The sequence below is a fragment of the Dasypus novemcinctus genome, chromosome 23 (assembly GCF_030445035.2).
Source record: "Dasypus novemcinctus isolate mDasNov1 chromosome 23, mDasNov1.1.hap2, whole genome shotgun sequence".
In the NCBI taxonomy this organism is placed as follows: domain Eukaryota; kingdom Metazoa; phylum Chordata; class Mammalia; order Cingulata; family Dasypodidae; genus Dasypus; species Dasypus novemcinctus.
The window spans coordinates 1,095,257-1,122,665 of NC_080695.1; the positions used below are offsets into that span (position 1 = coordinate 1,095,257).

General features: G+C 67.5%; 2 protein-coding genes across 2 annotated transcripts in view; both read right to left on the reverse strand.

Moving 5' to 3' along the window:
* The window catches only part of CACNA1H (calcium voltage-gated channel subunit alpha1 H), a 41,566-nt gene extending 38,744 nt beyond the window's left edge, over positions 1 to 2,822 (reverse strand). Inside the window, 1 exon segment of the mRNA XM_058286730.1 lies at positions 2,500 to 2,822. Coding sequence (XP_058142713.1) covers positions 2,500 to 2,822 — 323 coding nt within the window.
* Positions 2,823 to 3,102: 280 nt separating this feature from the next.
* Positions 3,103 to 18,544, reverse strand: LOC131275673 (collagen alpha-1(I) chain-like). The gene is made up of 5 exons (XM_058286731.2): positions 18,525 to 18,544; positions 17,368 to 17,708; positions 9,188 to 10,718; positions 5,482 to 5,575; positions 3,103 to 3,534 (listed from the first exon to the last, which is right to left on the reverse strand). Exons 1-5 carry the CDS (start codon positions 18,542 to 18,544, stop codon positions 3,103 to 3,105), a joined length of 2,418 nt encoding a protein of 805 aa, XP_058142714.2.
* Between the last annotated feature and the right edge of the window lie 8,865 nt (positions 18,545 to 27,409).

Consider the following 27,409-nt stretch of genomic DNA (forward strand, 5'->3'; position numbering starts at 1 on the left):
GCCGGGGTGCGGGGCTGCCGGCAGCTGCTGCCGCCGAGCCAGGAGCCCCGGGGGGGCCCGGCGGAACATAACCCAGGCGCGCGGGCTCCGCGCAGGTCCCACCCACTGCCCTCTATAAATAAACCTGTGTAGGAGACAGCCCTCGCCCAAAAAGTTCCAGCACAATTATATTTTTAAAAAGCAAAGTAAATCGATCGGCCGTCCCCGGAGGCTCCTCTGCTCCAGACCGGAGGAGCCTCGAGGCGAAGGCCGGACCCGCGTCTGTCTGCGCGGAGGCCGTAGACCCGGGCCTTCCGGAAAAGGCCGGGGCTTAAAGAAGCCCCCTCCCCACCCTGCGCTGCAGCGGCTGCCGGAATCCCGGCTCAGGGCCGGGCGAGGCGGGCACCGGCTGGCCACGTGCCAGCCTCCTGGGGCGGCGGAGCTGCTCTCCCGGGTGGGCTCCCGCAGCAGACCTGCCGGTGCCTTCCACGGGCTCCGGGGCAGGGCGCACCGGGACGCCCCCGCCCTGCGCGGGGGGCCGGGCCCAGGGTGTCCCCCCTCCGGCGGCAGGACGGAGGGCCCTCCAGAGGCCCCACACAAAGCCGCTCCCAGGAATGTCGAGGGCCCTGGCGCACTTCCACCGCAGCCCACACGGGCTTCCCCGCGAAAGCCGATCCCCCACACCTGCCCGGGACACCAGCTGATTTGAGATCCCCCTCGCAGGGGACTCGCACCCCGGGGGGCTGGGGGCAGCACCTGCCGGGGCCAGCACCCATCCCCCAGGGCGGTGGACACAGCCTGGACTGTCTCTCAGCCTCCCCGGCGACACACCGGGGGCCGAGGGGCTGTGGACGCCAGTTCTTCTCCAGGGGGTCAGGGTGGCCGAGAGGGGCCGACGGCGGGCGGGCAGGAGGCGGGGGGCACGGCAGCCCTCGGCCATCACGGGGCGTCCTGGGCAGACCGCGGCGTGTGGGGAGCTCCCCAGGAGCACCTGTCCCCTGCGGCAAGGTGACACGAGGGTGTCCCTCTCTGGTCTCGCCAGAGAGGGCCACGGGGGTGCCCCTGGGCCTGCAGGGGCCTCCCCTACCCGCGTGAGCACAAACGAGCCAGACGTCCTCGGGGACGCCGCTGGCCCGAGACGCCCTGACGCAGGGCAGCGCCGCCAGAACCCGTCGCCGCCATCAGACGTGCCCCCGCCACGCCACCCGCTCCTCACAAACAGCGTGGCGGGGCCCTTCCACGTTCGGTTCGGAAGGAAAACGGTCCCTGGGCCGCGCGGCCAGGTCAGGCTCGCCCTGCGCCCCGGGAATCAAGCCCCCCGGGTCCCACGCCCCCGCCCGCTCGCCACGGGGCCGAAGCCACGGCGCGGCAGGCCCTGGCCCACGGCCACGGCACCACGGTGACCTCCTCCACGAGCCGGAGATGACTGACTGCCCGGTGTTTGGATTTGGGAAGAGAAACACGGCTTTTATGACTTTTCTTTCTGGTACAGATTCCCCTTTTGTCTCCAATATTTACACAGGCTGATGCACGCGCCGGGGAAGTGTATACACGCATCGCTCATCTCCGCGGCGCTCCCGACAGGGGACGTTCACGTGCGTCCTCGCCGGGCCGTGGTCACCTCCGCCCCTAAGACCACTGCCCGCTGGGGTGGGGGCACGGCGGGCAGGGGCGGCACCCACGGGTGCGGCGGGGCACCTGCAGAGGTGCAGCCACAGCCCGGGCAGAGCCGAGCCTGCCGGAGGCGGTCCCCAGAGGCCGCTGGCGGGGGGAGGGGGCAGGCCCGCTGCCCGCCGCCTGCGTGCCAGGGCCGGCCCGGCAGCCTGGCTCTGGAATCTTCTCTGAAAGTTTCGGCTCTCTCAGCAGAAGCAGAGAGGGCAGCCCCTTTCTCTGGGGCAGGGGAAGGCACCCCCACGAGGACAGCTCACCGCCGGGCCCAAGGCCTCCCCGCCCCCCCCGCCCCATCCCCCACCCCCCCAGCTGCGCATGACTTAAATCCAAGTTCAGCCTGGAAAACCGGGTCCAGCACCCACGTCACCGCCTCCCTCAGAGGAGAGGAACGGAGCGAGCCCTGGGGCCCCTGCAGCGCTGGCGCAAGGCGCGGAGAGAAAACTTTGCTCCCCCTTTGCCTCCCGGCCCCCGGCACCCCAGGGAGGGTCCCACCGCAGGGAGGACGTGCAGCAAACGCAGCGGGGAAGACTCCCGTGCCATACCCGGGACCTCCCTCCCCGGGGCGCAGGGGGCACGGGTTCCCCTCCCCACCCGGTGACGCCCTGGCCATGCCTCTCCGCCCTCTCCCGTCCCCATGTGAGCTGAAAGAGCCGGTGCTTTGAAGCGGGGACCCCCCATCCCGGTCGGAAAACACGGCCCCGCTACCCCCGAAGTCCGGCCCGGGACCCGCTGTCCCGGCGAGGCGATGTCCCGAGCCCCCGCCCTGCGCCCCGGGCGCGGGGTCCCCCGAGGCGGGCGCGCGGCGCGAACACGCGGGGTCCCGCGCGGCGCCCGCGGCAGGAAGGATATGGGCTGCACACCAGCCGGAGGCACCAGCTGCGCGGCCGCGTGCTCTGCCCGAGGCAGAAGAAGACGGTGGCCGCCAGCGCCGGGTACGGGACCGGCTGCTCCTCGTCGGCGCCCGGGTCCGCGGCGCGCTCGGGCGCGGGGCTCTCGGGGGGCGACGCGCCGCCGCCGCCGCCGCCGCCGGCCTCGGGCCCGGACCCCCGCTCCGCCGCGCGCCCCGGCGGCCCGGGACTCGCCGGGGACGCCCCCGCCGGCGCCGCAGGGCCCGGGGGCGGCGCGCCCAGGGGCACCCGGACCTCGTCGGCCGCCTGCGCGCCCTCGGTCATGGTGGCGGCGGGCAGCACCTGCGGGGACAGGCGCGCTGACCCGCGTCCCCCCGGCGACCCCCCCCCGCCGGCGGAGCGGAGCTGCGGGCACGGGCGCGGCGGCCGGGCTGTCTTTGTCTCTTCTCACCGAGACAAACGCGCCCCCGGCCCGGCCCTGCCCCCGCCCCGCGGACTGGCGGCCCCTCCCCCACCATCGCGGCGGGGGGCGGGGGTCCCCGCGGGCTCCCATCAAGTTGAAGGAGGTCCCGGGCGCGCCCGGGGCGCGCGTCCCCGCCGCGGCTCACCTCGCTCCGGCGCCCGGCGGCGTCCCCGCGGGCATCGCCCGGGCGGCGCGGGCCCCGGGACGGCCCCGGCCCCGCGGCGAGCGCCCCCCGCCCGGCGCCCCGCTCCCCGCGCGGCGGCCCCGGCTCCCGCTCCGGCTCCGGCTCGCCCGGCGCGGCGTCAGCGGCGGCCCAGGCACGGCGGGGGTCCGATCGGCGGGCGGCCGGCGCGGGCCGGGGCGCGCGCGGGGGGCGGCGGCGCGGGCGGGGGGCGGCGGGCGAGCCCCGAGCCGATCCGCGCGCCGCGCAGGAAACTTCGGAGTGAGCCGCGGGCGGCGCGCGGGGGGCGGGGAGCCGCCGTGGGGGCGGGGCGGGAGGCGCCGGGGGCGGGGCGAGCGCGCGCCGGGGGCGGGGCCGGCGGGCAGCGGGGCGCCGGGCGCACCCCGCGGGCCCTGGGAGAGGGGCGCCGGCCCCGCCCCGGCCCCGGGCCCGGGAGGGCGGGGCTCGCCTCGACCCGCGCCCCCTCCTCCCGGGCGCGCGGGGCGGCAGGGGGCGCTCGCGGCCAGGCTCGGTGGGGGGCGGGGTCCCCGCCCCCAACTGCGGGGGCGGCCCGAGCCGCGGCGGCAGCGCCCCCCTCCCTCCGCTTTCCTCTCCCCCGCCGCCGCCGCGCGCGCCGCCCCCTCCCGTCGCGACACGGGCCGGGGTCGGTCCAGGGACCGACCCGGAGGCCGCGTGCCCCTCCCTCGCCGCCTGTGTGTCCTGGGTGTGACAGCGCGGAGGCCCGGGGCGGGGGGGCCGCTGGCTGTGCCGTGTCCGCGGTGGGATTCTGGGAGCTCCTAAGGGCGCATCCCGCCCCCCACTCGCCCCCCATCGGCGATTCTGGGAACTTGTGTCCCGTATCCAGCCCCCTTCTGTATGGGGACCCTGTGGGAGGCGAACGTGTCCTTCTCCCACACTCACACGGACACCCCGAAGCTCCCTTGGAGCCCCCTTACTCCTGCAAGCCCAGAGAACCCGCCCAGGGACCCGGCAGCGCACAGGGAGGGGCCCCCGCAGCCCACCCAGGCCTGGGCAGGGGCTGCTGCCACCAGCCTCCTGGACACCTCTCCCACGTGCCAGGGGGCCCCGTGGTCCTTGAGCAGAGATTTTGGAGGGCTCCTGGCTTCCCCAGGCCCACCACTAGCCCACCAGCCCCCCGGCCTGCCCGCGGAGCACGCTGCGCCCCAGAGTCCAGCCAGCGCTGCGCTCAGCCAGCCAGGGCCCCGGACTCCCAGCTGGGCCGGGCCTCCCACACCCGCTCCCGTGGCCCTGGGCCCTGCCAGCGCCGGGTGAGCAGACGGCCAGGCCCGGGCTCTGAGACCATGAACCTCGGTTTCCCCAAACGCACAGAGGAGCCGCAGAGAAGGGGGCACCTGTGTGACGGGTGGGCCCCAGGGGAGGAGAACGCCCGCCTGGGGGCTGCTCCCTGGCCCTTGCCCAGCTCCGGCCTGGGAAGCGCCGCCGGCCCCCAGGCCGAGGGCAGCGCTGGCAGCTGGGAGCCCAGGCAGGCGTGTCCCCGCGCGGGCCGCGCGCTCAGCGGCCCCTCTTCTTGTGTACATGAACTTTTCAAGAAAAGGAAAACATTTACGCTATTTTAGTGCTGCTGCTTAGGAGAGGACGCGGTAATTAAGATCCATCAAGAGCAATTAGGAAACGGACCGGGGAGGCCCAGGGCCTGCAGGTCGACTCGGTGGGACGGGCGGCAGCGAAGGGCCCTGCCCTGGACGGGGCCTGCTGGGACCCGCGAGCCTTCTCTCACCGCCCCCCTTGTTGGCGGTCCAGGGGGCACTCAAGCCGCTTCTAAGCTGGGGGCTGGCAGGAATTTGCTGGACCAGTGGTAGTTAGAGGTCAGCAGCACGCCAGGCCCTGGGTGGAGCTGGGCTCCAGCAGTGACCAGAGCTGCTTGTGTCCCTTATGGCTTCATTGCACAGACGGACGAAGGAGCACTTGCAGACCCCTCCCCACAGCGAAAGCCACCATGGAAAGGCCCCGTGGCGGGGGAAGGAGAAGAACCAGCCTGAGCCCGGGAGGGGAGGGCAGGCTGGGGCTGCCACAGGCCCCGTGGTCCCAGGAGGCAGGCGAGAGCTGTCACCCTCCTCTGTCACGCTGTGTCCTCCAGATGTCTGCAGAAAGGACAACGTGTATTTAAAATAGACTTTTTTTTTGTAAGAAAGTTTCTGTAACCTGGCAAAGCCTGCGGCCTCCAGCCACCCCAGGGCCCATTTCCAGAGCCCTGGGCCCAAGTGGACCCCTGCAGAGGCGTCGCCCTGCTCCTCCCCAGCTTCCCCCCGCCGGGCAGGCCTGAGAACCTCCCACTGGCCGAGAGGCCCCGAGCCCGAGGCTCCGCTGCCCGTGCTCACCCAGGAGACGGGAGCCAGGGGACGAGATGCCAGGTGGGAGAACCACGTGTGCCCGCCGCCGTCCCCAGCGGCTCTGCAGGCGGCGCGGCCGGCCCTGGAAACGGGCGCGAAGGCGGCCCCATGAGCCGCGCACCCGGTGGCTTGTTTGTCCCCGCCCTGCGGACCCCTGGAGAGGTGGGCTCTGCTTCCGGCGGCTCCGCTGGTGGCCGCTCGCAGGCCAAGCTTTTCCTCAGCAGAGCTGGGGTGGGGACGGAGGGGATGAGTGGCCGTTAGTCCAGGTGGCAGGAAGTGGCCCCAGGAGAGGGGGGCTGGTCCCAGGAGGGCCCCCTCCCGTCGGCTGAGGCCAGCGGGCTGCCCTGGGGACCCTCCGCCGGGGCGGGCAGTGGGCGGGGCGGCCACCTCTGTGTGGCCTGCGGGCCGGGGCGCCTGGGGGCAGGACTGGCAGCGGCTCTGTGTACCCGCCCCCAACCCCGGCCTGTGTCCAGCGCCCCCTGCTCTGTCCTGGGTGCTGCTGTCCCCCTCGGCCAGTCAGCAGCCCTGGGGGCCCTTCATGCCATGGTCAGCCAGCTTCCCTCCCACTCCGTCTGCCCCATCACCCCACTCCCACCCCCGCTCCCCCCAACACCCCCTGCCGTCCTGCGGCTCAGGCCGGCCCGGCCTCTTGAGCCAGTTTCCAGGCACTGCCTCCAGCTCTCCTTCCCCACGGCCCCTCAGACGCAGTGGCCACGCTGCCGGAGCCCCTCGTGTGCTGCCAGCCCCTCGGGCCGCCCCCCGCGCCCCATGGACCCCCGCAGCGCCCCCCTGCCTGGCCCGGCCCCTCGTCTTACTGGATACGCCCGTGCTGCCTCCCTGCCCCCAGGTGGACGTTCAGGACACACCTAGCGGCCGAGGGCCTGCAACGGGAAGCCCCAAAGTGGGGGGCGATGCTCGGAGGGCAGAGGGGCCAGGCCAGCGGGCAGGCATGTGCGATCTGGGCTCTCAGTCAGGGTGCAGGAGGGACCCCCTCCAGGGACACGCAGTGGCCCCCGGGCCTCCCAGGCTCTCTCCCCCTCCGGGGCCCGCGGGGGGCACACGCCTAGAAGGGGGCCCCGGGGAAGCCATCTCGGCCTCCGCCAGCCCCTGCCTGCCCGCCTCCCACCCCGAGGAGAGGGGGACCCCGGGACAATGGCGGCGGAGGGCTCCTGTGCCGGACCCCCTCACGTGCCGTCCCTGCCACGGGGTGACCGCCCGGTGCCAGAGCCGGCCCACCACGGGCTGGACAGAGGACCAAGGGAGCCTCATCCCGGCAGGGCCCACGGCTGCCCAGTGTCCCATGGGCTGCATCCTCCCGGCCGGCCCTGGCATCCTCATTGCCGCGCCAGGCTGCGAGCGGGCGCCAGCAGCACATCCTGCGGGCCGCCGTCCCCAAGGCGCCCAGGCCCGCCCGCCGCTGCCTGGAAACCGGGCCCCCGGGCGCTCCCGCCGCGCAGCTGGCTCCACGGTGGCCTCCCCCAGGGGTGCCCAGCCTGGAGCCCTGCCCGGGCCGGGATGCCCCTGGTGATGGGTGTCTCACTCCCAGCCTCCCGCCTGCCCCACCCGAGCACCCTCCACTGTCATCCAGCTCGGGGGGGGCTGCTGGTTGACAGCAGCGGGGACCCCAGCCCCCCTTTCCCCAACCCCAAAGCTGCCAGCTTTCCTGTATTATGGCGCTCTCCTTGAGCTCCCGGCACCCTGTCTAGACTGGCTTTTAGAAGCCGGGGTCCCAGTGGCCGGTACCCCCTTAACATTTTTAGGTGTCGCAGGCTCCGTGCTCGTGATTTCCGGCAGAATCCACTTTCTTCCCCAGGCGCGTTCGCGAGGCAAGGAGCTGTGTCCACCCCCCCGCCGCCCTGCTCGACCCCAGCCCCTTGCCACCAGGTCTCCCCAGCGGCCCACCTCTCTGCCTTGAGCCCCCACCCGAGACTTCGGGGTCTCCAGATTTAGCAAAGAGAAGCGCAGGGCCTGGTTTGCGTTTCAGCCGTAAACGGATGCTCTGGGGCACACGTCCTGCGCGGCCGCCCGGGTGCGCTTCCGCTGACAAGTGTTCCCGCGAGCCCAAGCGCAGCCCTCCGCTCCTCCCCGGGGACCCCTTTGAGCCCCCAGCCCTGAAGTCAGAGGAGGGCCCCTTAGGCCGGCCAATCCCAGGCAGGAAGGTTCTGGACCTCGCTCTGCAGCGTCCCCTCGCGCTGCCGGCGGCGGGGAGCAGGTGGTTTCCTGCGCCCCCACCTCGGTGCCTGGCATACAGCGGGAGGTAAATACATGCGCGCTGGCTGGAGGGGCAGCGTTAGGCTTGCACTTGAAGCCTGCGTGGAGCGGCGGCGAGGGCGCAGCGCCCGTGTCACCGCAGCCGGGGCACCCACGCCTCCCTGGAGCCCAGCTGCGTCCGAGGGCCACCATTTCTTGCCCTCTGTCCCGATAGCCTGGGCCCCGAGAGGCAGCGCCCCTGTCCCCAGGTGCGGCCGGGCCCCGGGCGGCCCCGCCCTGCGCAGGCCGAGCTCTTGGAGGGACGCAGGACGGCGGGGCGGGAGTGAGCACGGGTGACAGGGGCTGGCCCCACGCCCTGCTCCGGCCGGGGAAGCTCAGCGGGGACAGCGTGAGGGGCGCTGGGCCTGGCAGCTGCCCACCTGCCCCGTTCCTCAGTTTCTCCCCATGACAATCTCCCCTGGAAGCTGCCGCAGGGGAGGCCCGAGGGTGTGCTGCAGGGCGGCGGTGCTGTGCGTGGGCTCCCGGGCGGCTGCTTCCTGGCTGTGTGCTCTTGGGCAAGCGTCCAGACCTCTCGGAGCCTTAGATTTCCTCCCGTGGAAAGTGAATCCTGAGAAGCGGATGTGGCTCGAGTGATAGAGCTCCCGCCTACCACACGGGAGGACCCGGGTTCGATCCCTGGGGCCTCCTGTGAAAAAGAAGAGAAAGTGTGCCCACGTGGTGAGCCAGTGCCCGTGCGGCGAGCCAAGAACCCGCACAAATGAGTCACACGGCAAGATGACGACACATCAAAAGAGCAGCAAGGGGAGAGCCAAGGTGAAGGGCAGCAGAGACCAGGAACTGAGGTGGTGCAGCTGACAGGGCACCTCTCTCCCCATCAGAGGTCCCCAGGTTCGAATCCTGGTGAATCCTAGAGGACAAAGATGAGAAGACAACCCAGACAGCAAAAACAGCAGGGCAGGGGAAGGGGAAGGAGGAAATATTAGTAAATAAATAAATCTTTTTTTAAAAAAAGAAAAGGAAATCCCGCAGCAGTCAGCGTGGGGGGTGGGAGCGCAAGGCCACAGCGGGGGGCGGCGAAGGAGCCGCGTCCCGGGGCTCGCTCCCAGGGTTGGCGTCATCATAACCTGGTGCAAGGCCCCAAGGCCCGCCCCCCCCCCCCCCGGGCTGGGGTCAGGGGCGTGGCCTGGGCGGGAGGCTGGGGGGGCCTCAGGGCTGCCTCCTTGGAGGTGCCCCGGAGCAGCGCGTGCAAAGGCCCTGGGGCGGCGGGTGGGTGTCGGGGGACTCGGGGCTTTGCTCTGTGCTGGCCCCACTTCACGACTTGGCTTTTCTCAGGACGACCCTGTTGAGAGACGCGTGGAGGCCCCAGCCGGCAGGTGGGGGCGTGGCGGGCCAGCGGCCTCAGGGACTCAGGCAGGGTCCCCTGCCCGCAGCGCCCCCTCCCTTCGGCCCCCTCCCCCCCACGCACACACGGGCCCCTCCCTACCTCCTCACGGTTAGCTGCGCCCGGTTGTCGATTGGCAAATATTTGCCTGGCCGTGACAAAGGTCGGCCCTCGGGAGGCGCCCACCTCAGCGCCGGTGGCTCGCGGCGCCCAGGGCCCGGAGCGGGTGCCCAGCGGGGCCGGCCGGCGGCGTCTGCGGTACTTGTCGTCCAGTGCTCCCGCTCCGCTTTAGGCCGGTCGAGTGCGCTCAGCACCCTGTCCCCGGGCACATCGGGGGGCACGTGCCCCCCAGCAGGAGGGACGCAGCCGTGGCAGGGGCCGGGGCTCCAGGCGCAGACACCCTCCTGCTTCCCCGCGGCGCCCTCGAGGCCGCCTTCCTGCCCAGGAAAGCAGGCGCCGAGCCGGCGGGGGGGCGGGGGACTCCTGACGGCGGGCCCCGGGCCGGCCCGGGGGTCCCAGATGCCTCCGTCCATGGAGGAAGGCTCCTCCCGGCCCCCAGGGCGGCTGAGCTTCAGGGCACCCTCCCCCACCCCGCCCGGTCCACCCACGGGGACACGGCACGTCCCCCGGGCCTCCGGCCGAGCAGCTGTGCGGCCGCGCGGCCCACGGGAGGGCACAGAGAGCATTTGCGGGAAGGAGCCGCTCCTGCCCGGCAGCGAGGGTGGGGGGAGCCGGGGGGGCCCGTCCCCAGAACAGCCTGCCCCTGCCAAAGTCAGGAGTGCGCGCTGCGGGGGGCGGGAAGCCCGGGCCCGGGACCTCCAGGGGCTGAGCGAGGCAGCCCGCGCCCCACAGCCGGCTGTTCTGAAAACCGCGTCCTTAGAGAAAGCGGGCGGTGGAGGGACCCTGCTCAGCTGGCCCCAGCCCCCACGGCGGCCGCAGGCTCGGCGGGCAGCGGCAGCCCCGGCCACTCCTGCCTCCTGCCCGCAGCTCGCTGGCAGGGCCCAGGCCCTCAGGTCCCCGCCACGCGGTCCTGGCGGGGCCGGCTGCGTACTTCCCTCGGGTCCCAACGTCCCCTCCTGCCAGCCACCCTCCGTCCTGGGGCCACGTGCCAGGGTGGTCTCCGGGTGGCTGGGGTGGGGAGGAGGGTAGTGGCCACAGGATGCAGAGGACAGGGCGTGGCCTTGCAGGAGGCCTGGGCGTCCCCTCTTCGTCCTGGTCTGCCCGTCGTCGGTCGTGCCGGGCCCGAGGGCTCTGCCCTCGCCAGGCCCGGGCACGTCCAGGCTCAGCCGGCGGCCGTCTGGCCCGCCCCAGGCCTGAAGCCGCCGCAGGCCCCGCACGCGGCTCTGTCCGAGGAAGAGGGACCCGTCAGCCCCGGCCTCGTCGGTGGCCGGAGCGCGTTGTGTCTGTCCAACCCGAAGAGAGCTAGGACCTGCGGGCCGGGCAGGCGGAGGGGGCCGTGCCGGGGCCGGGGGGCCGGGGCTGGGCGGTGGGCCGGGGAGGGGCTCCACGCAGGCGCTGAGGGGTGAGGCGGGGGCCTGGGGACCGGGAGGGGGCCGTGCCGGGGCGGGGGGCCGGGGCTGGGCGGTGGGCCGGGGAGGGGCTCCACGCAGGCGCTGAGGGGTGAGGCGGGGGCCTGGGGACCGGGAGGGGGCCGGGCCCCGGGTGGAGCCAGGCCGGCTGCGTGGGGCCTCCCCACGGCCAGGAGGGGCAGGGCCAGGCCCGACCCCTGCAGAGGACAGCGGGACGGGTGTGGGACCCTACACATGGCGCCGAACCCCCGGCCCCCCGCCCTCGGCCCCGCCTCTGCTGGGCCTCCCTCGTGACTCGGCGCGCGCGCGCCCGTCTCATGCCCCCGACGCTGCCCCACTTTTAATAAATCAGCCTCTGAACACGCACGGCCGAGATGCTGAGAAGAGAAAACGGCACCTTTGCGCCCTCGCGGCCGGTGTCTGCAGAGCCGCCGCGGTGAGGGGGAGGGCGCCCGTCGAGCTGCGGGGCGTCCGCGGGCCCTCGCAGGGGGTCCCGGCCCCCGGTTATCACGCCGTCCAGCCAAGTCCATCCGACCCCGGCCACCACGAGGTGCCGGCCCGCAGCCCGGGAGTGGACGGCAGCTCGCCCGAGGGGCCGCGCCCTGCCGCCCGCCCCCCTTGCCCGCCCCCCCCCCCGCTGACCCACCTCTAGCCTGGGGGCGGGCGCTGCCCTCCCGGGGCTCTCCCCGTCAGCTTTGAGCCACTGCCGTGTCTGCGCGGATTATTTCCAAGGCCTGGCCCAGAGTTCACGGGGAACGGGGTGTTGGGAAAGGGCTCGCAGGCTGTGCAGGGGTGAGTGGGGCAAGCACCGAGGTTGCAGGCGCGGGCGGGCAGGCTCCCCTTCCCAGGAGCTGCCCCCTGAGCTTGGGGCACCGCCCGGCTCCGAGGGGCTCGGGCCTGCGGAGACGGGGTGGGAGCGCGAGGGCCGGGCCGGGGGTGAGGCCTGGAGGGCCGGGGGTGGGGGGTGAGGCCTCGAGGGCCGGGGGCCAGGGCCGGCCAGGGTGGCCCTCCCCAGCCACGCTCCTGGGGGCCTTAGAAAGGGAAGCTCCTGGGCAGGCCCCCGCCGGGCCTTGGGGGCAGGGGGCGCGCAGCTGAGCGCGTGGTGGGTGGAGCTTGGGGCTGAGGCGGGCTGAGCTCTGGCCCCCTGGACGGGGCCTCTGGAGGTCCTCGGGCCAGTCCAGGAGGGGTGCAGGCGGCACGTGCCTTGCCAGGGCCTGGGGTCCAGAGCCTCCTGCAGCCTCCCGCCCCCCACCAGAGGCCTGTGCCCAGGAGACGCTGAAGCTTTCGTTCCCCTGGCTTTACAGCCTCTTCTGGGGCTTCGTTACTGAGATAAGGAAGGCAGAAGAAATCCCACCAGCCAGACCGGGGGGAGCCTGCTCCTCAGATGACAGATGCCTCTTGTTCCTGCGGAGGTGCCGCCGGCCCCCCTGAGAGCCTCTCAGGCGCCAGGTCCCGGGAGCCAGGTCTGCTGCTCACCTGAACAGCTGCCTCCCACCTGGGGAGGGCTGTCCCACCTGGGCTGGATACCCCACCTGGGCTAGTCGCCCCACCTGGGAGCCTCTGGGAAGCCTTGAGAACGTGGGCAGGTGTCTGAGAGCCAGGCATTGTCTGTGCATCTGGCAAGTGGCTCCCGCCCGCGGGTTCTGTCTGTCCTCACTGCCTCAGCCATCAGCGCCTGCTTTGTCCCTCTGGGATGGCCTGAAGCTGGTCCATGAAGAAATTTCTCTATTAAGCTGAGTGAAATAAGCCAGACACTAAAGGACACATAGTGTAGGATTCTGCTCTTATGCAATATCTAACACACAAATTCATATAGCCAGAGCGTAGACGAGAGGTCCAGGGTCTGGGGGTGGGGGGGCGGTGGTCACTGCTCCATGGGCACCGAGTTCCTGCTTGGGGTGATGCGAATGTGCTGGAAACAGCGGCGATGTCTGCAGAACACGTACTCAATGCCACTGAACCGTACACTTAGAAGTGCTGAAGTGGTAAATTTAATGGAATGTGTAGTTTTACCACAAGAAAAAGTGTTTTTTCCAAAAAAAGAGTCCCCGAATCACCCCCGCCTGGGAATGCCGGCCTTGCCTTCCAGCCTTCTTCCTGGAGTTGTCCCTCCAGCAGAGCCGGCCTCCGGGAGCCCCTGGGCGTGGATGTGTGTCCATCCAGGCCTGTGTGCTGGGCCCCGAGGAGAGTTTAGGGGGGCCGCCCCCTCCTTCAGAGCCAGTCGGGTGCCAATGCCCAGGCACAGCCAGGTCTGACCAGGCGGGGAGAGAATCTGGCCCTGGACAGCTCCAGGGAGACCCGAGGGGGCCGTGGACGCGGAGTGGTGCGCGGCGTTTGACCGCGCGGCAGGGCAACGTGCGGCTCGCAGGTCTCAGCACGCCGTCAGGGAGCAGGACCCCTGAGCCCCCCGAGGAGAGCAGCCCCGGTCAACCAGCTGAACGGCGAGTTCCAGGCAATGAGCCTCTGGGAAAGGGACAATCGAAGACCCTTACGTAGGGGAGCAGAGGGATGGAGATGGGGTTTCGGGGACCTGTGGACTCCAGGTGGTCGGATGAGCACCTCAGTGGAATCTCAGAAGCAAGAGGTGGGAGAACAGGGCAGAAAAACACTTCAAGAAAGAACGCCAAAGATTTCCCAAAGTTGGTAAAAAAAAAAAAACATACGCTTGCAGATTCAAGAAGCTCAATGAACCCCAAGTGGGAGCAATACAAAGGAAACCACAGCCCAGCACAGCTAAGCACAAACTGCTGCAATCCAAAGATAAAGAGACAATCTTGAAGGCAGCCAGAGAAAAATAACATGTCCCATTCGGGACAAGGACGACTGGAAAAGCCACGACTTCTCACAAGCAACTGTGCTGGCCAGAAGACGATGGAAGGGCGTCTCAAAGTGCTGAAAGAAAGACAATCGTCACCCCAGAATTCTATGTCTAGAAAAATACCCTTCAAAGGTGAAGGTGAAAAAAAGACAAAGTCAGATAAGCAAAACCCAAGAGAGTTCATTGCCAATGGACCTGTTCCATCAGAAGCAGCTATGGAAAACTAAGAAAGACAGACTCCCTCCTAAGCAGAGTCATAGATTTTCTCAGCAAAATATTAGCAAATGAAATCCAACAATACGCAGAAAGAACAATAGAGACGTATTTTTTATTGCAAATAAAAAATAATTTTAAAATAATTTTAAAAATTCTGAGCCTACAAACATTAAAAGGATAATAAGAGAATATCATGAACTACCCCAATAAGCTTGACAACCTAGATGAAATGGATAAATTATTGAGAAATGCCATTTACCAATCCTGACAACTCAAGAGGAAAGAGAAAATATAAAAGCCCTATATCTGTAGGAGACATTGAATTTGTTGTCAAAAATCTTCCCCCAATGTAAATTTGTGGCCTTGATCACTTTACTTGTGAATTCTGTCCAAAATTTAAGGAAGAAATGATTTCAAACTTATGCAGTCTTTCTGAAAATAGGAGATGAGTATTTTCTAGCTCTTTTATGAGGCCCAGATAACAAAACCTGATGAAGATATTATAAGAAAAAATGTACATAGTCCAGTATCACTTGAGAATGTGGACGTGAATATTCTTAACAAAATATCAGCAAATAAAATCCAACTATTTGTGAAAAAAGTAATGCAACATGACCAAATGCAGTTTATGCCAGAGTGTGAGATGGTTTAACATCGGAAAGTCAATCAATACAAAAAAAAAAAAAAATCAATACCATCACGGCGTTAGCAGAATAAAAACCAAATCACCACACGATCATCTCAGTTGAGGCAGGACGAGCCCAGGACAAAATCAAATGTCCATTCATGATAAAAACTCTCAGCAAACTGGGGAAAAAAGGGCACGTCCTCGGCCTGACCCCCAGGGGCAGGGCTGGAGACCCCTCGGCTCACGTCCTACCGCGCAGCCACGGCTGAAAGCTCTCCCTCTAGGAGCAGGAGCCGGCGCTCGGCGGTGCGGTGCTGCTGGCCAGTGCACCAAGGCAAGGAGGGGACCTGGAAGGCAGAAAGGTTGGAGAGGAAAAAGTCTGGTTGCCAAAGAGCAAGTAGAACTAGAAAGAACTTTAGCAAGATTACAGGACAACATTCAAAAATATCTATACAAAATACACAAAACAAAAATATACAAAAATGTCATCCACAGACAAGCGGAAAATAAAATCCTCAATCCCTCCATTTAGGACACGAATGAGAAAAGTGAAGCACGCGGACGTCCTCCTAGCAAGGCCACGAGAGCTCCGCATTGAACCAAATGACAAAAGAGCTGCTGAGGGACCCTGAGGACAGCCCAAATACGTGGCTGGCTAGATGGGACCACCCTGAAGCTTCTCCATTATCCCCAAATTGCTGTGTGAGATTCAGGGCAACCCCAAACAAAACCCCAAAAGTCTTTTATTGTAGAAATTAACCAGTTGAATTCAAGACACATATGGAAATGCAAAGAAGACGGATGTAGCAGTTTGCTGTGGTTATGAATTCCAAAAATAGATACTGGATTATGTTTGTCACCTGGTGTGTACCTGGGCGTGATTGAGTTATGATCAGGACTTTGGGCCACGTCATTAGGGTGTTGAGTCCCCGCCCCTTGGTGGGTGGGACTCACAGATAAAAGGCAGGGCAAAGGACAGAGCTGAGGGTTTTTGATGTTGGCGTTTTGATGTTGGAGTTTGATGCTGAAGCCTTAAACAGGAGCGCCAGGAAGTCAGCTCGCAGAAGAAAGAGAAGCCAGCCCCAGGAAGAGAGGAACCCTGAGCCCAGAGAGAAGACAGACCCTGGAAGGAAGGAGCCCAGGAGGCCTGAGCCCTCGCAGCCGTTGGCAGGCACCTTGCTCCAGACTTTGTTGAGTGAAGTAACTTGTGCTTATGGCTTGGGATCTGTAAGCTCCTACCCCAAATAAATACCCTTTATAAGAACCAACCCATTTCTGGTAATTTCTATCAGCACCCCTTTGGCTGACAAATACAATGGAATAGCCAAAATCATCTTGAAAAAGAACAAGTTTGGAGGACTCACAACCTGACGTGAAGATTTGCCGTAAAGCTTCAGTAGCCAAGAAAGCACGGCCGTGACGCGACGGCTGGTCGGTGCCGTAGGACAGCGCGAGGAAGCTTCTTACACGGTCACTGGGTTTTCGATGCAGGTGCCCAGGAAATTGAGTGGAGAAAAGAGAGTTCTTTTCAACAAGTGGTGCTGGGAAAGCCAGCTCACCAGGAAGATCGAGTGAACTACACTGTGCCTCACACAAATCCCTTCGAGACGACTCAGAGCTGTCACGTAAAAACTGCTAATAAAAATGACAGAGCTTCCGTAGGTAAATCTGGGGAGCATCTCTGGGACCCTGACATAGGCAGATATTGCTTAACGATGACACAAAAGCATAAACACAAAAGAAAAAGTTGATAAGTTAGGCCTCGTCAAGTGGAAAGGGTCTGCTCACCAAAAAACACCCTTAAGGAAATTAAAAGGCAAGCCACGGACTGGGAGTAATATTCACAGTACGTCAAGGGCTTGTGTCCAGAACGTATAAATAACTCCTAAAAGTAACATGAAAAGTTAAAACACAATTTAAAACCGGTCAAAAGTTCTGCCGGGAGAGCTGCCGATGGCCGGTAGCACGCGACAAGGCGTGCTCCACCACCAGCCGTTACAGGACTGGACGGAAACCAGCGAGCCACCACTTGCCACCTTCTAGAACGACTCAGATGACAAAGACTGACAGCGCCAAGTGGTGGCGAGGACGTGCACGGACTGCGGGGGGGCAGCGGAAAAAGTGCATCCACCAGGAAGACGTTTCGGCAGTTTCCCAAAACATAGCTGCTTACTCGCCGCGCGACCCTGCCGCGAGCCGTGTGCTCGGGAAGCGTGAAGGCTGTGTCGTGCAGGGACCCGCGTGGACGCAGCCTCCCTCATGAGGACCCCAGCAGGAGACGACCCGAACGGCCGGCAGCAGGTAATGGATGAGCGCCACGGTCCGTCCGCGGTCTGTCCAGGGTCCGTGCGTGGTCTGTGTGTGGTCCATCTGTGGTCCTTCTGCTGTCCATCCACGGTCCGTCCGTGGTCCATCTGTGTCCTGTTGTCCGTGGTCCGTCCGTGGTCCATCTGTGTCCCGTCGTCCGTGGTCCATGCGTGGTCTATCTGCAGTCTGTCCGGGGTCCGTCCGTGGTCCATCTGTGTCCTGTTGTCCGTGGTCCGTCCGTGGTCCACCTGTGTCCCGTCATCCGTGGTCCATGCGTGGTCTATCTGCAGTCCGTCCAGGGTCTGTGCATGGTCCATCCGTGGTCCATCTGTGTCCCATCATCCGCGGTCTGTCCGTGGTCTGTCGTGGTCTGTCCCTGCAGCACGGCTCAGTGGAGGAATGGCTGGCTGCCATTTTTGGCGTGATGAGTCCCCAGGCGATTGCCCCGAGTGGGAGAAGCAGAGAACAGGTCCGCGCTGGCATGTAAGTCCAGGATGACAGTGACCGGCCCAGGGGTCCTTCTCAGAGTCCCCTAACCCCGACGAGGCAGTGCCCGCTGCACACCAAGGCACCCAGGGAGGCCCGTGGCAGTGCTGGGCCCAGACGTGGGCTCACGTTTGGGGCTCCGTGGCACCCACGCCACAGCCCCAGGCTGCAGGCAGTTCTGAGGGTCCTCCTGGGCGCCAGCCCCTCCTCGCTGAGGGCGCCCTGACCGTGCGGGTGCCCCCTAGCCCCCAGCTCCCCCTCGCCCAGCCCCTCCGTGGTCCCATCCGGTCTGGCTCACAGAGCCCCAGTGGTGGCCCCCAGCGCTGCATCCTCCCGCCTTCCCTCGGGGGCCCTCGGTGGCCACGGGGCGGGGGCTCTCGTCTCTTCTGTGCGGCCTCCGCGGGCAGTCCCCCCGCCAGGTCCAGGCGCAGGCTCGAGGCGTCCAGAGCCAGGCCGGCTGCCAAAGCCGTGGGCTCGGCGGCCCTGCAGGCGCGCCCCGGGGCCTGGCGGGGATGCGGGCAGGGAGTCCCGGGGGCTCCCGGCGGCTGCCGGCAGCAGCACTGGAAGGGCCGGCGCCTGTCAGGGGCTGAGCCGGGGCAGCGCAGGGAGCGGCCTTGCTGGGTCAGGAAGCCAGGGGACCTGGCGGCCCGGTGGGGGCAGTGGGGCCCGTCTCTCGTGTCCCGGCTTGGCCGTTACTGAGCTCCGCAGAGTGGGGGGCTGCGAGCGCAGGCTGTAAGGCTGCTCAGGTCCAGGGCCGCTGGTCGGACGTCGGGGTCGGCAGCCCACGACCCCAAAGGCTCTGGGAAGAGCCGGTGCCGGCCCAGCCCGGCTTCCAGTGGCGCTCGCTGGCCACCCACGGCGTTCTCAGCCTTGGGCACCGCATGGCGCCCTCCCAACTCTGTCGGAATTGACCCTTCTTTTTTTTTTTTTAAGATTTACTTTTTATTTATTTCTCTTCCCTTCCCTGACCTCTCCCCCAGTTGTCTGCTCTCTGTGTCCATTCGCTGTGTGTTCCTCTGTGACTGCTTCTATCCTTGTCAGCAGCACTGGGAATCTGTGTTTCTTTTTGCTGTGTCATCTTGCTGTGTCAGCTCTCCGTGTATGTGGCGCCTTTCCTGGGCAGGCTGCACTTTCTCTCGCGCTGGGCGGCTCTCCTTACGGGGCGCACTCCTTGCACGTGGGGCTCCCCTATGCGGGGGACACCCCTGTGTGGCACAGCACTCCTTGCGCGCATCAGCACTGCGCATGGGCCAGCTCCACACGGGTCAAGGAGGCCCGGGGTTTGAACCCTGGACCTCCCACGTGGTAGGCGGACACTATCAGTTGAGACAAGCCCTATTCCCCGAATCAGCCCTTCTCGGGGGACACCCGCCTGCTGGGTGCGGCCGCCCGGCCAGGAGGACACCGCTCGCCCTGCCTAACTCCACCTGGAGCCGCCCTGTCCAGGGAGCTCACCCTCGGGTCCTGGACGTCATGATTCAACCCAAACGCCCCGTGCCTGGGGTCTGCGACCGTGGGGAGATGAGGCAAGGCCGGGGCTCCAGGCCAGGCAGGGCTGGGCAGTGGGACCCCAAGTGCAAGGACGGCCGGGCAAAGCCCCCGCTGCACCGGCCGCGCCTGGCCTCGCTGGGAGACGGGCGCTTCCCCCCGGGAACGAGAACGCAGCCTGGGCTGGGTCTGGGATTTGAATTTCCTCGACCTGCAGGGGCGGGGCCGCCTCCAGCTGAGACAGTGACCCACAGAGGGGTGGTAGGCTGGGACACCCCGGCCCCTGGGAGGACAGGAATGCCCTCGGAGGGACAGTCCTCCAGCCTGCCGTGCCCTGCTCGAGCTAAGCCCACGAGGAAACCACCCCTGTGGGCGTCGGCTGGACGGCGGGTCCAGGAAGCTGAGCTAACAGAACGCCAGGCGAAGAACGGTGGGAAACGGGCACGGGCGCATCAGCCAGCCTAAGGGGCGCTGTGCAAAATACCAGAAACTGGTGGGTTTTTATAAAGGGTATTTATTTGGGGTAGGAGCTTACAGATACCAGGCCAGAAAGCATAAGTTCCTTCCCTCCCCAAAGTCTGTTTGGAGCAAGACGGCTGCCGACGTCCGCGAGGGCTCAGGCTTCCTGGGTTCCTACGTTCCTGGGGCTTGCTTTTCTCTGGGTTCAAAGTTCCTCCCTTCCTGGGGCTGGCTCCTCTTTCCTCTGTGAGCTTACTTCCTGGTCTTCAACATCAAACTCCAACACTAAAAGCCCCAACTCTGCTCTTCGCCAGGCCTTTTATCTGTGAGTCCCACCCACCAAGGGGTGAGGCTTCACCGCCCTAATCGTAACTCAGTCATGCCCACGTACAGACAGATTACAGGCATAACCCAATATTTCTTTTTGGAATTCATCAATTATATCAAACTGCTACAACGGCTACGATGGTCAAAACCACAGAAGGAGTTGAAAGGCTCAGAAAAACCCGAGTCATCAGGAAAGAGGAGCGAAGCAGCTCTGTAGAAACTAAAGGCTTTGAAATGAATTCATGGATGGGGAAGCGGAGGTGGCCCAAGCGACTGGGCTCCCATCTACCATACGGGGGGTCCAGGGTTCGATGCCAGGGCCTCCTGGTGAAGGCAAGCTGGCCCACAGGGAGGGCTGGCACAGCAAGATGACACAACAAAAAGAGACACAGAGGAGAGACAACAAGAGATGCAGCAGACCAGGGAGCTGAGGTGGCACGAGAGACTGAGCGCCTCTCCCCCACTCCAGAAGGTCCCAGGATCAGTTCCTGGAGCTGTCTAAGAGAAGACAAGCAGACACAGGAAAACACACCACAAATAGACCCAGAGAAGAGACAGTTGAGGGAGGGGAAGAAATAAATAAATACATGCTTAAAAAAAAAAAATGCCAAGGTCCTCTGGTTCTTTTAAAAAAAACAAAGAATTAATGGGTGGGTTAAACAGCAAATTGGGCATAATTGATAAGTAGTGAACTGGAAGGTAAATGTAGCAGCGGTTTGATATCATTGATGAATTCCAAAAAGAAATATTGGATTATGTTTGTGATCTGATCTGTACCTGGGCTTGACTGAGTTATGATTAGGGTGTTGTGTCCTCACCCCTTGGTGGATGGGGGCTCACAGATAAAAGGCATGGCGAAGGACAGAGCTGAGGGTTTCTGATGTTGGAGTTTGACGCTGAAGACTTAAGCTGGAGCCCTGGCAAGGAAGCTCACAGAGGAGAGAGAAGCCAGCCCCGGGAAGGAAGGAAACTTGAACCCAAAGAGAAGCAAGCCCCAGGAACGCAGGAACTCACGAAGCCTGAGCCCTCGCGGACGTCGGCAGCATCTTGCTCCAACACCTGAAAATAGACTTGGGTGAGGGAAGTAACTTGTGCTTTACGGCCTGGCATCTGTAAGCTCCTACCTCAAATAAACACCCTTTATAAAAACCAACCAATTTCCAGTATCTTGCACCAGCACCCCTTTGACTGACTAATACAGTAAAGATGCCAAATGTCACGAGATGGGGAGGGCGGGCCCTGAAACGGGGGTGTCGAGCCCAAGTCGGGGCCACGTCGGAACCGCAGGCCTTGACTAACACACCTCGAACGAGGCCGAGACACGGCCTGAAGGCAGGTCGCCTCCCAGGCGACGCCCGTGCTTTTCCTGCGCAGGAACGAGGGGACGCCATCCCGCTGGTCAGCTCACGGCTGAAGGGCCACCTTGGGTGGTGAAGGGCGGCGACGGCGGCCACCCCCGGGAGAGCCGGCTGGCGGGGGGCCCTGCGGGGGCCGGGAGCCTGTGCTGCGTCCCCCGCCTCAGTCAGGTGTCTGAAAGCATGCTGCGCCCGTGTAACCAGGCGCCTCTCACAGCGGGAAGAGGGGCCCAGCAGCCGCAGGGGGGCCCACGTGCGCAGCAGTTATGCAAATGCAAGACCCCTAACGCCTGTGACAGGCAAATGTTTCCTCCTGGCGCGCCTGCCGCGGGCTGGGATTTTCCGGGCTCTCAGTCTATTTTGCAGTGTCTCGTCCTTTGAAAAGCGGCTTGGCACGCAGGTCTTGCCCCCCGGGGGCTCGCCCTCCACACAGCAAAAGGCCCGAGAACGGCTCGGGCCACCCCGTCCGGGTGCAGGACGGGGCTTGTTTTGGGCTGAAGAGAAGGGTCTCTCCTGCATGACCTCCTCGTGAGGGGGCCGCGGTGCCGGGGGCGCGTGGCGAGGGGCAGGCCCCGGGCACGGACGGAGAGCACGAGGTGTGCCCGGAGACGAGCGCCCTCGCCGCACCCTGCCCCCGTGCCCCCGGGCCGAGGGTGCGGGGCTGGGAGGGTTTGCGTTTGACCAGGTTTGCTCTTCAAACCCGTCGAGCTGGCAGGGAGCACGCGGGGTCCCGGGGCCCGTCCTGGAGCCGGCAACGCCCAGGCCCTGCCTTTCGGGGCTGCGGGGCGCCCTCCGGGGGGTGTGGCTGGGGAGGGCCGGGTGCTGGGCGCGTGGCCCCTGTGGTGCCCCTCTCTGAGCACTGGGCTGGGACCTGCTCTGGCCTGACCTCACTTAACCGAGACCCCCTGCGCGGCCGGGCCCGCTCCTGCTGGGGGGACGATGTGAGCAGGTTCAGCCCGTTACCCGGGGGTCACCTCCAGCCAAGCGGGGAGGGGCTCCACAGGGACCCAGGAGCCAGCTGCCTCCTGCTCAGCCAGCTCTGCCGTCCTGACCCCACAGGTCCCGAGGGGCGGTGCAGCAGGGACCCCTCCCCAAGGCCCCTCCCCTAGGCCCCTCCCTTAGTCCCCTCCCCTAGCCCCTTCCCCTAGGCCCCTCCCCACAGGCCCCTCCCCATAAGCCCCTCCCCTAGGCCCCTCCCTAGCCCCCTCCCCTAGCCCGCTCCCTAGGCCCCTCCCCTAGGCCCCTCCCCTTGGCCCCCTCCCTGTAGGTCTCTTCCCACAGGACCCTCCCCTATGCCCCTCCCTTTAACCCCCTCCCCTAGGCCCCTCCCCACAGGCCCCTCCCCTAGCCCCCTTCCATCTAGGCCCCTCCCCACTGGCCCCTCCCCTTAGCCCCCTCCCCATAAGCCCCTCCCCTTGGCCCCTCCCCTAGCCCCCTCCTGTCTAGGCCCCTCCCCACAGGCCCCCCCCTTGGCCCCCTCCCATCTAGGCCCCTCCCCCTTTAGGGGCCTCCCAAGCTCCTCGCCCCCCCCCCCCACGTTCTTCCTCCCGCTGTGGAGGGGGCTGTCCTGAGTCCAGGCGTGCCCCCTCCCTCCTCCGCCCACCTCGACGTCCCCGGCAGTGGCCAGAGCTGGGCCGCCCAGGCCAGCGGGCAGGACGGGAAACGGGCGGGGCCGTGGCCGAGCTCCGGGGCCTTCCAACCCCCCCCCTGGAGCCACTGCCCGCCTCCCGCCGTGGCCGCTGATGGCTCCACATGTGGCCCTCGGCCCTCCCCGCGGCAGAGGGGGGCGGCTGTCCAGGCACACGGCCGGGACCCCCGCTCGGCCAAGCCTCCCCTCGGGGCTGCGTCCCCAGCTGAGGGCCGGGCGATCTGCCGGTCGGCAAGACCTCGGGGCCGAGGGCCCTGGGCCGCCGTCCACGGTGCTGCAGGCGCTCTGGCTCGTGTGCGGCCTGTGGGGGGCTCCATGCAGGGGAGGGCTGCCCCCCTGGGCGGGGGGTGCTCCATGGGGGGGATCCCTCCATGCTGGTGTTGGGGCTCTCTGTGGCTGGGGGGGGCTCCGTGCCTGCGTGGGGGCTGCCCCCTGGGCGGGGTGGGGCTCCCTGTCAGGGGGGAGGGCTCCATGCGGGGGTGGGGGCTCTCTGTGGCTGGGGGGGCTCCGTGCCTGCGTGGGGGCTGCCCCCTGGGCGGGGTGGGGCTCCCTGTCAGGGGGGAGGGCTCCATGCGGGGGTGGGGGCTCTCTGTGGCTGGGGGGGCTCGGTGCCTGCGTGGAGTCTCCATGCTGGGTTGGGGTCTCCATGCTGGGGTGGGGGCTCCATGCCAGGTGCTCTCTGTGCAGGTTGGGGACTCTCTGTGGCTGGTGGGGGCTGCCCCTCTGAGCGGGGTGGGGGCTCTGTGCCTGTGTGGGGGCTCCGTGGCAGGACCCCTCCCTGCATCCCGCCCCGACCCACGTGATCCTGGGCCCCGCGGCTCTGCGCCAGGCCCCCGCCTCCGCCCGGAGCCCCGCGCTGGCCTGGCGGCCTGTGCAGCGTCAGCTCCGCGCAGGGGGAGGCGAGCGGCGGCCACACTGACGTCCTGCAGGGCCCTGGAACAGGGCGGGCGCTGGTCCAGGCCGCCGAGGGCTGCGCTTGCTGGGCCCCGCCCCGGCACTGTAGGAGACCCCGCAGCAGCCCCGTCCCGCACGCGGCCACGCTCTGCGCTTCCCCAGGACGGGGTCTGGGTCCGAGGTCACACAGCCCCGGGCGCTCCCGGCTCCTCCACCTCCAGCGTGCGACGCGGCAGGTGACCCCCAGCCCGGGACTCCTAACCTGCGCAGGGGGGGCGGGGCCGAGAGGCGCAGGTGAGCTCAGCCTGGTCAGCCTGTGGTGTGCGGCGGCGACATCAGCCACCCTCGTCTGGGCTTCCCGCTGGGGAGGGGTGGACAGGCGGACAGACGGACGAGAGGGCGCCTCTCTGCTGCGAAGGCGGCTGGGGGCGGCGCAGGCTCCCGCCCGTCCCGGGCCTGCCCCCGCGCTGTGCCGGCACGGGCATCCGTCCTCGCCCTGGCTCCCACCTGCCCTGCAGGGCCCACCCGGGGCGTCATGCCCGGAGCCCGCCCGGGGGGCGGGGGCGGCAGGACCAGACACACGATGCGTCCCCGGGCGGCCCAGGTGGAGGCAGGAGGCCAGGCCGGCGGGGGCGCAGCCTGCCGGGTAGCCGAGACGGGGCAAGGCCGAAGCAGCTGCGAGCTCAGGGGCTCCAGCTCAGCTGCAGGCCTGCTGAGGCCAGTAGGGAAACTGAGGCAGTGGCCCTCGGACTGGGCCCTCCTGGTCAGCAGGATCCAGGCCCAGTGCACAAGCAGGTACGCAGGGCTCGTGACGTCCCCAAGGACAGGGCCAGGCTGTGTGCACCTCGGCTGGTCTGCTAGCCACCCCGTCTACACTGGGTGGTGTGGATGGATAGAAGGATGGGTGGGTGGATGGATAAATAGTGGGTGGATAGGTGGGTCGGTGGATAGATAGATGGGTGGATAGATGGGTGGGTGGGTAGATAAGTGGGTGGGTGGATAGATGGGTGGTGGGTGGATGGATAGATGGGTGAGTAGTGGGTGGGTGGTTGGGTGGGTCGGTGGATAGATGGATGGGTGGATAGATGGGTGGGTGGATAGATGGGTGGGTGGATAGATGGGTGGGTGGATAGATGGGTGGGTGGGTAGATAAGTGGGTGGGTGGGTGGATAGATGGGTGGTGGGTGGGTGGTGGGTGGATGGATAATGGGTGAGTAGTGGGTGGGTGGTTGGGTGGGTGGGGTGAGCGGCTGGGGGCTGGGGCTGGGCCCTCACCTGGCCCCCTCAGGGAACACCTGGCCGCTGGGCTCCGCAGGGCCGCCAGGTGAGTCACAGCGCAGGCCTGTCCGCCCTGTGCCCTCGGCCTGGCTTTCTCGCTGCCCAGCAGGAGGGCTGCCCCCCAGCACCCCTGGGATGAGGCACCACGGGTGTGGGGGCTTCATGGACAAGGAGGTGCCGTGCAGGGGGCGCTCACCTCTGCTGGCCCGTCCCCACCTTCAAGGCCCCCGCCCCCGCAGGGGCGCTCCGCAGGCAGCTCCCTGAACGGGCTGGGGGTGTTCACCTGTGCTCCCCGGCAGGCCGTGGGGTCGGGGCCTGTGGGGTGGGACCCGTGGGGTGGGGCCCGTGGGGTGGGACCCGTGGGGTGGGGGCCCGTGGGGTGGGACCCGTGGGGTGGGGGCCCGTGGGGTGGGACCCGAGGGGTGGGGACCCGTGGGGTGGGGGCCCGTGGGGTGGGGCCCGTGGGGTGGGGCCCGAGGGGTGGGGGCCCGTGGGGTGGGGCCCGAGGGGTGGGGGCCCGTGGGGTGGGGGCCCGTGGGGTGGGGCCCCGTGGGGTGGGGCCCGAGGGGTGGGGGCCCGTGGGGTGGGGCCCGTGGGGTGGGGCCCCGTGGGGTGGGGCCCGAGGGGGTGGGGGGCCCGTGGGGTGGGGCCCCGTGGGGTGGGGACCCGTGGGGTCGGGGCCCGTGGGGTGGGGACCCGTGGGTACCCACGGCCCGCCTGCCTGCAGCTGGACCCTCACCCCGGCTCGCAGGCGTCTCCAGCGCGCAGAGGCTGGGGGGTCTGACGGTGAAGGGCTCGGTGCCAGCAGCCGGGCCGCGCCCTGGGAAGGGTGTGCGGCGCCGAGAGGGGACCCACACATTCCTACCCAGCCGGGGCCTGGGCGCGGCTCCCCTCTCCCGCCCTAGGAGGGGGTGTCCCGGCCTGGGGGTCCGCTCCGGTGGGCACTGCCGCCCTCCCACCTGGGGGCCTGCCCTGCCTCCTGTGCTACGTGGGAGCACGAGCACCCAGGAAGTCTCCTCCGGGTGCAAGCCCGGGCTGCCCGCTGGTTTCCTTCACTCGTGGACAAACGTTACGTGCCCATGCCAGGCCCGCCAGGGGTCCCGGGAAAGCCCGCGTGCAGGGGGCCCTGCCTCGTCGGCACAAAGCGCCGAGGCCAGGAGGACGTGGCCGTCGAGGGCCTCAGAGACGGGCCGAGCTGGTTCTGTGCAAGCGGAGGCAGGCGGGCGGGGGCGCAGCGGGGACCCGGCACACCCCAGCCAGGCCTGCGCCCCAGAGCCGTCACGGCTCCCCAGGCAGGTCTGCGAGGGCTCGGGTGCCGACAGGAGGGCCCCGCTTCTCACTTTCGTTGCAGCCGACCGGACTTCTGGGAGGGGCTTAGACCCGCGCAGCCCACCCCCGCCCCCGGCGCGCTGACTGGGGCGGGGCCCTGAGGGTCCGAGGATTCGGGGGGACGCTAGGAGGGGGCCCGGCGCTCCGTGGGCCGGCCTGCCCAGACCCTAGCAACCTGTCCCTGCAGAACGGTTTCCCCGGCCACTGAGTTTCCGGAAGTCCCCGACACGTGCTGCGCTGGCGCGAGGGCGGCGGCCCGGAAGGGGCCTCCTGGACCTTGGCTCTCGTATTGATCCGGCACGCTCACCCGCCCACCGACCCGTCCCGCCGTCGCGTCCGTTAAAGGGTTTTTAAAATATTGATTCATCGCCGACTCGGGGGGCCAAAGGGCAGGCGGGCGGCTGTACAAGCGGAAGGCGCCACCTTGGGAGCGGGTGGGGGCCCAGCCGGGGCGCTTGGCTCCCCCAGAGGGTGTCGACGCCTCTCCTCCCCCCCCAGCCTGGCCCGGGACTCGCGTCCGGGCTGCCTGTGCTGCCCTGTGGGCCCCTTGGGGGCCTCAGCTTCCTGGGAGTGTATGGGACCTCGGGGGACTTGGGGGGTCCCCGGGAGGGCCCCCCGTTAGTCCCCTGCAGGTGGAACGGCCGCGGGGGCCGCGCGAGGACGTGGGGGCTGTGCCGGCAGGTCCCCGCTCCACAGGACGCCCATCCCAGGCTCGACGGCTCCCCGTGCTCGCGGCCCCCCCTGGCCGGGGCTGGGGCTGCGTGGGGTCGGGGCTCTCTAACGGCCCCCACCAGGCCCTCCGCCGCCCGCACCCCGGCCCCACCAGGGCCTCCACCGCCCGCACCCCAGCCCGCCCCACCACCTGCGGGCCCTCCCCGCTCCCCGCCCGCCTGCCGCCCCCGTCCCTCCCAGAGCCCTGGCCTCTGCTTTCTGGCCCTCTGGGCCCTGCAGGGGCCCGGCAGGGGGCTTCGCTAGCCCCTCACACCCCGCCCTGGCCCCTGGGGAGCCCCCACCCCGACCCCCCTGACGGACGTCCCTGGAAGCATCCGGCTCTTCCGGCCTCTTCCCTCCCTCTGCAATGCAGCGGGATCTCGGCCGCTTCCTCTACCCGACACCGTGGAAACCGCTGGGCGCGGGGCCAGGGGACAGTGGGGGCCAGCGGCAGCCCCCTCCCCAACCCCCAGCCCGGAGCAGGGGCCCCGGCGAGCCTGACACGGCGCAGCTTTGACTCCGTGCTGCTTATGACCCGTGGCACGAGAGGGGACAGGCCGCGGCCGAGCCCAGCCCCCCCCTTTCCCGCCAGCCCGCCCCTCTGCACCCCCGGCCCCGGCAGGCGCCGCTGCTCGGGCGCTGGGTCTGCTCACGGCGGGCCCCTCTGGCCTGGCCGGCAGCCGTGACGTCACCTCCTGGAGGGACCGCGAGGTGCAGGCCGGCGCTGGGGGCTCCTGGGGACAGACTGTGGCGGGAGCCCCGTGGACTCCTGGGAGACGGGCGCTGGGAGCCGGTGGCCTGGTGACGGGGGCTCAGACGTGGGCCCGGGACCCCTGGCCGGCCAAGCTGGG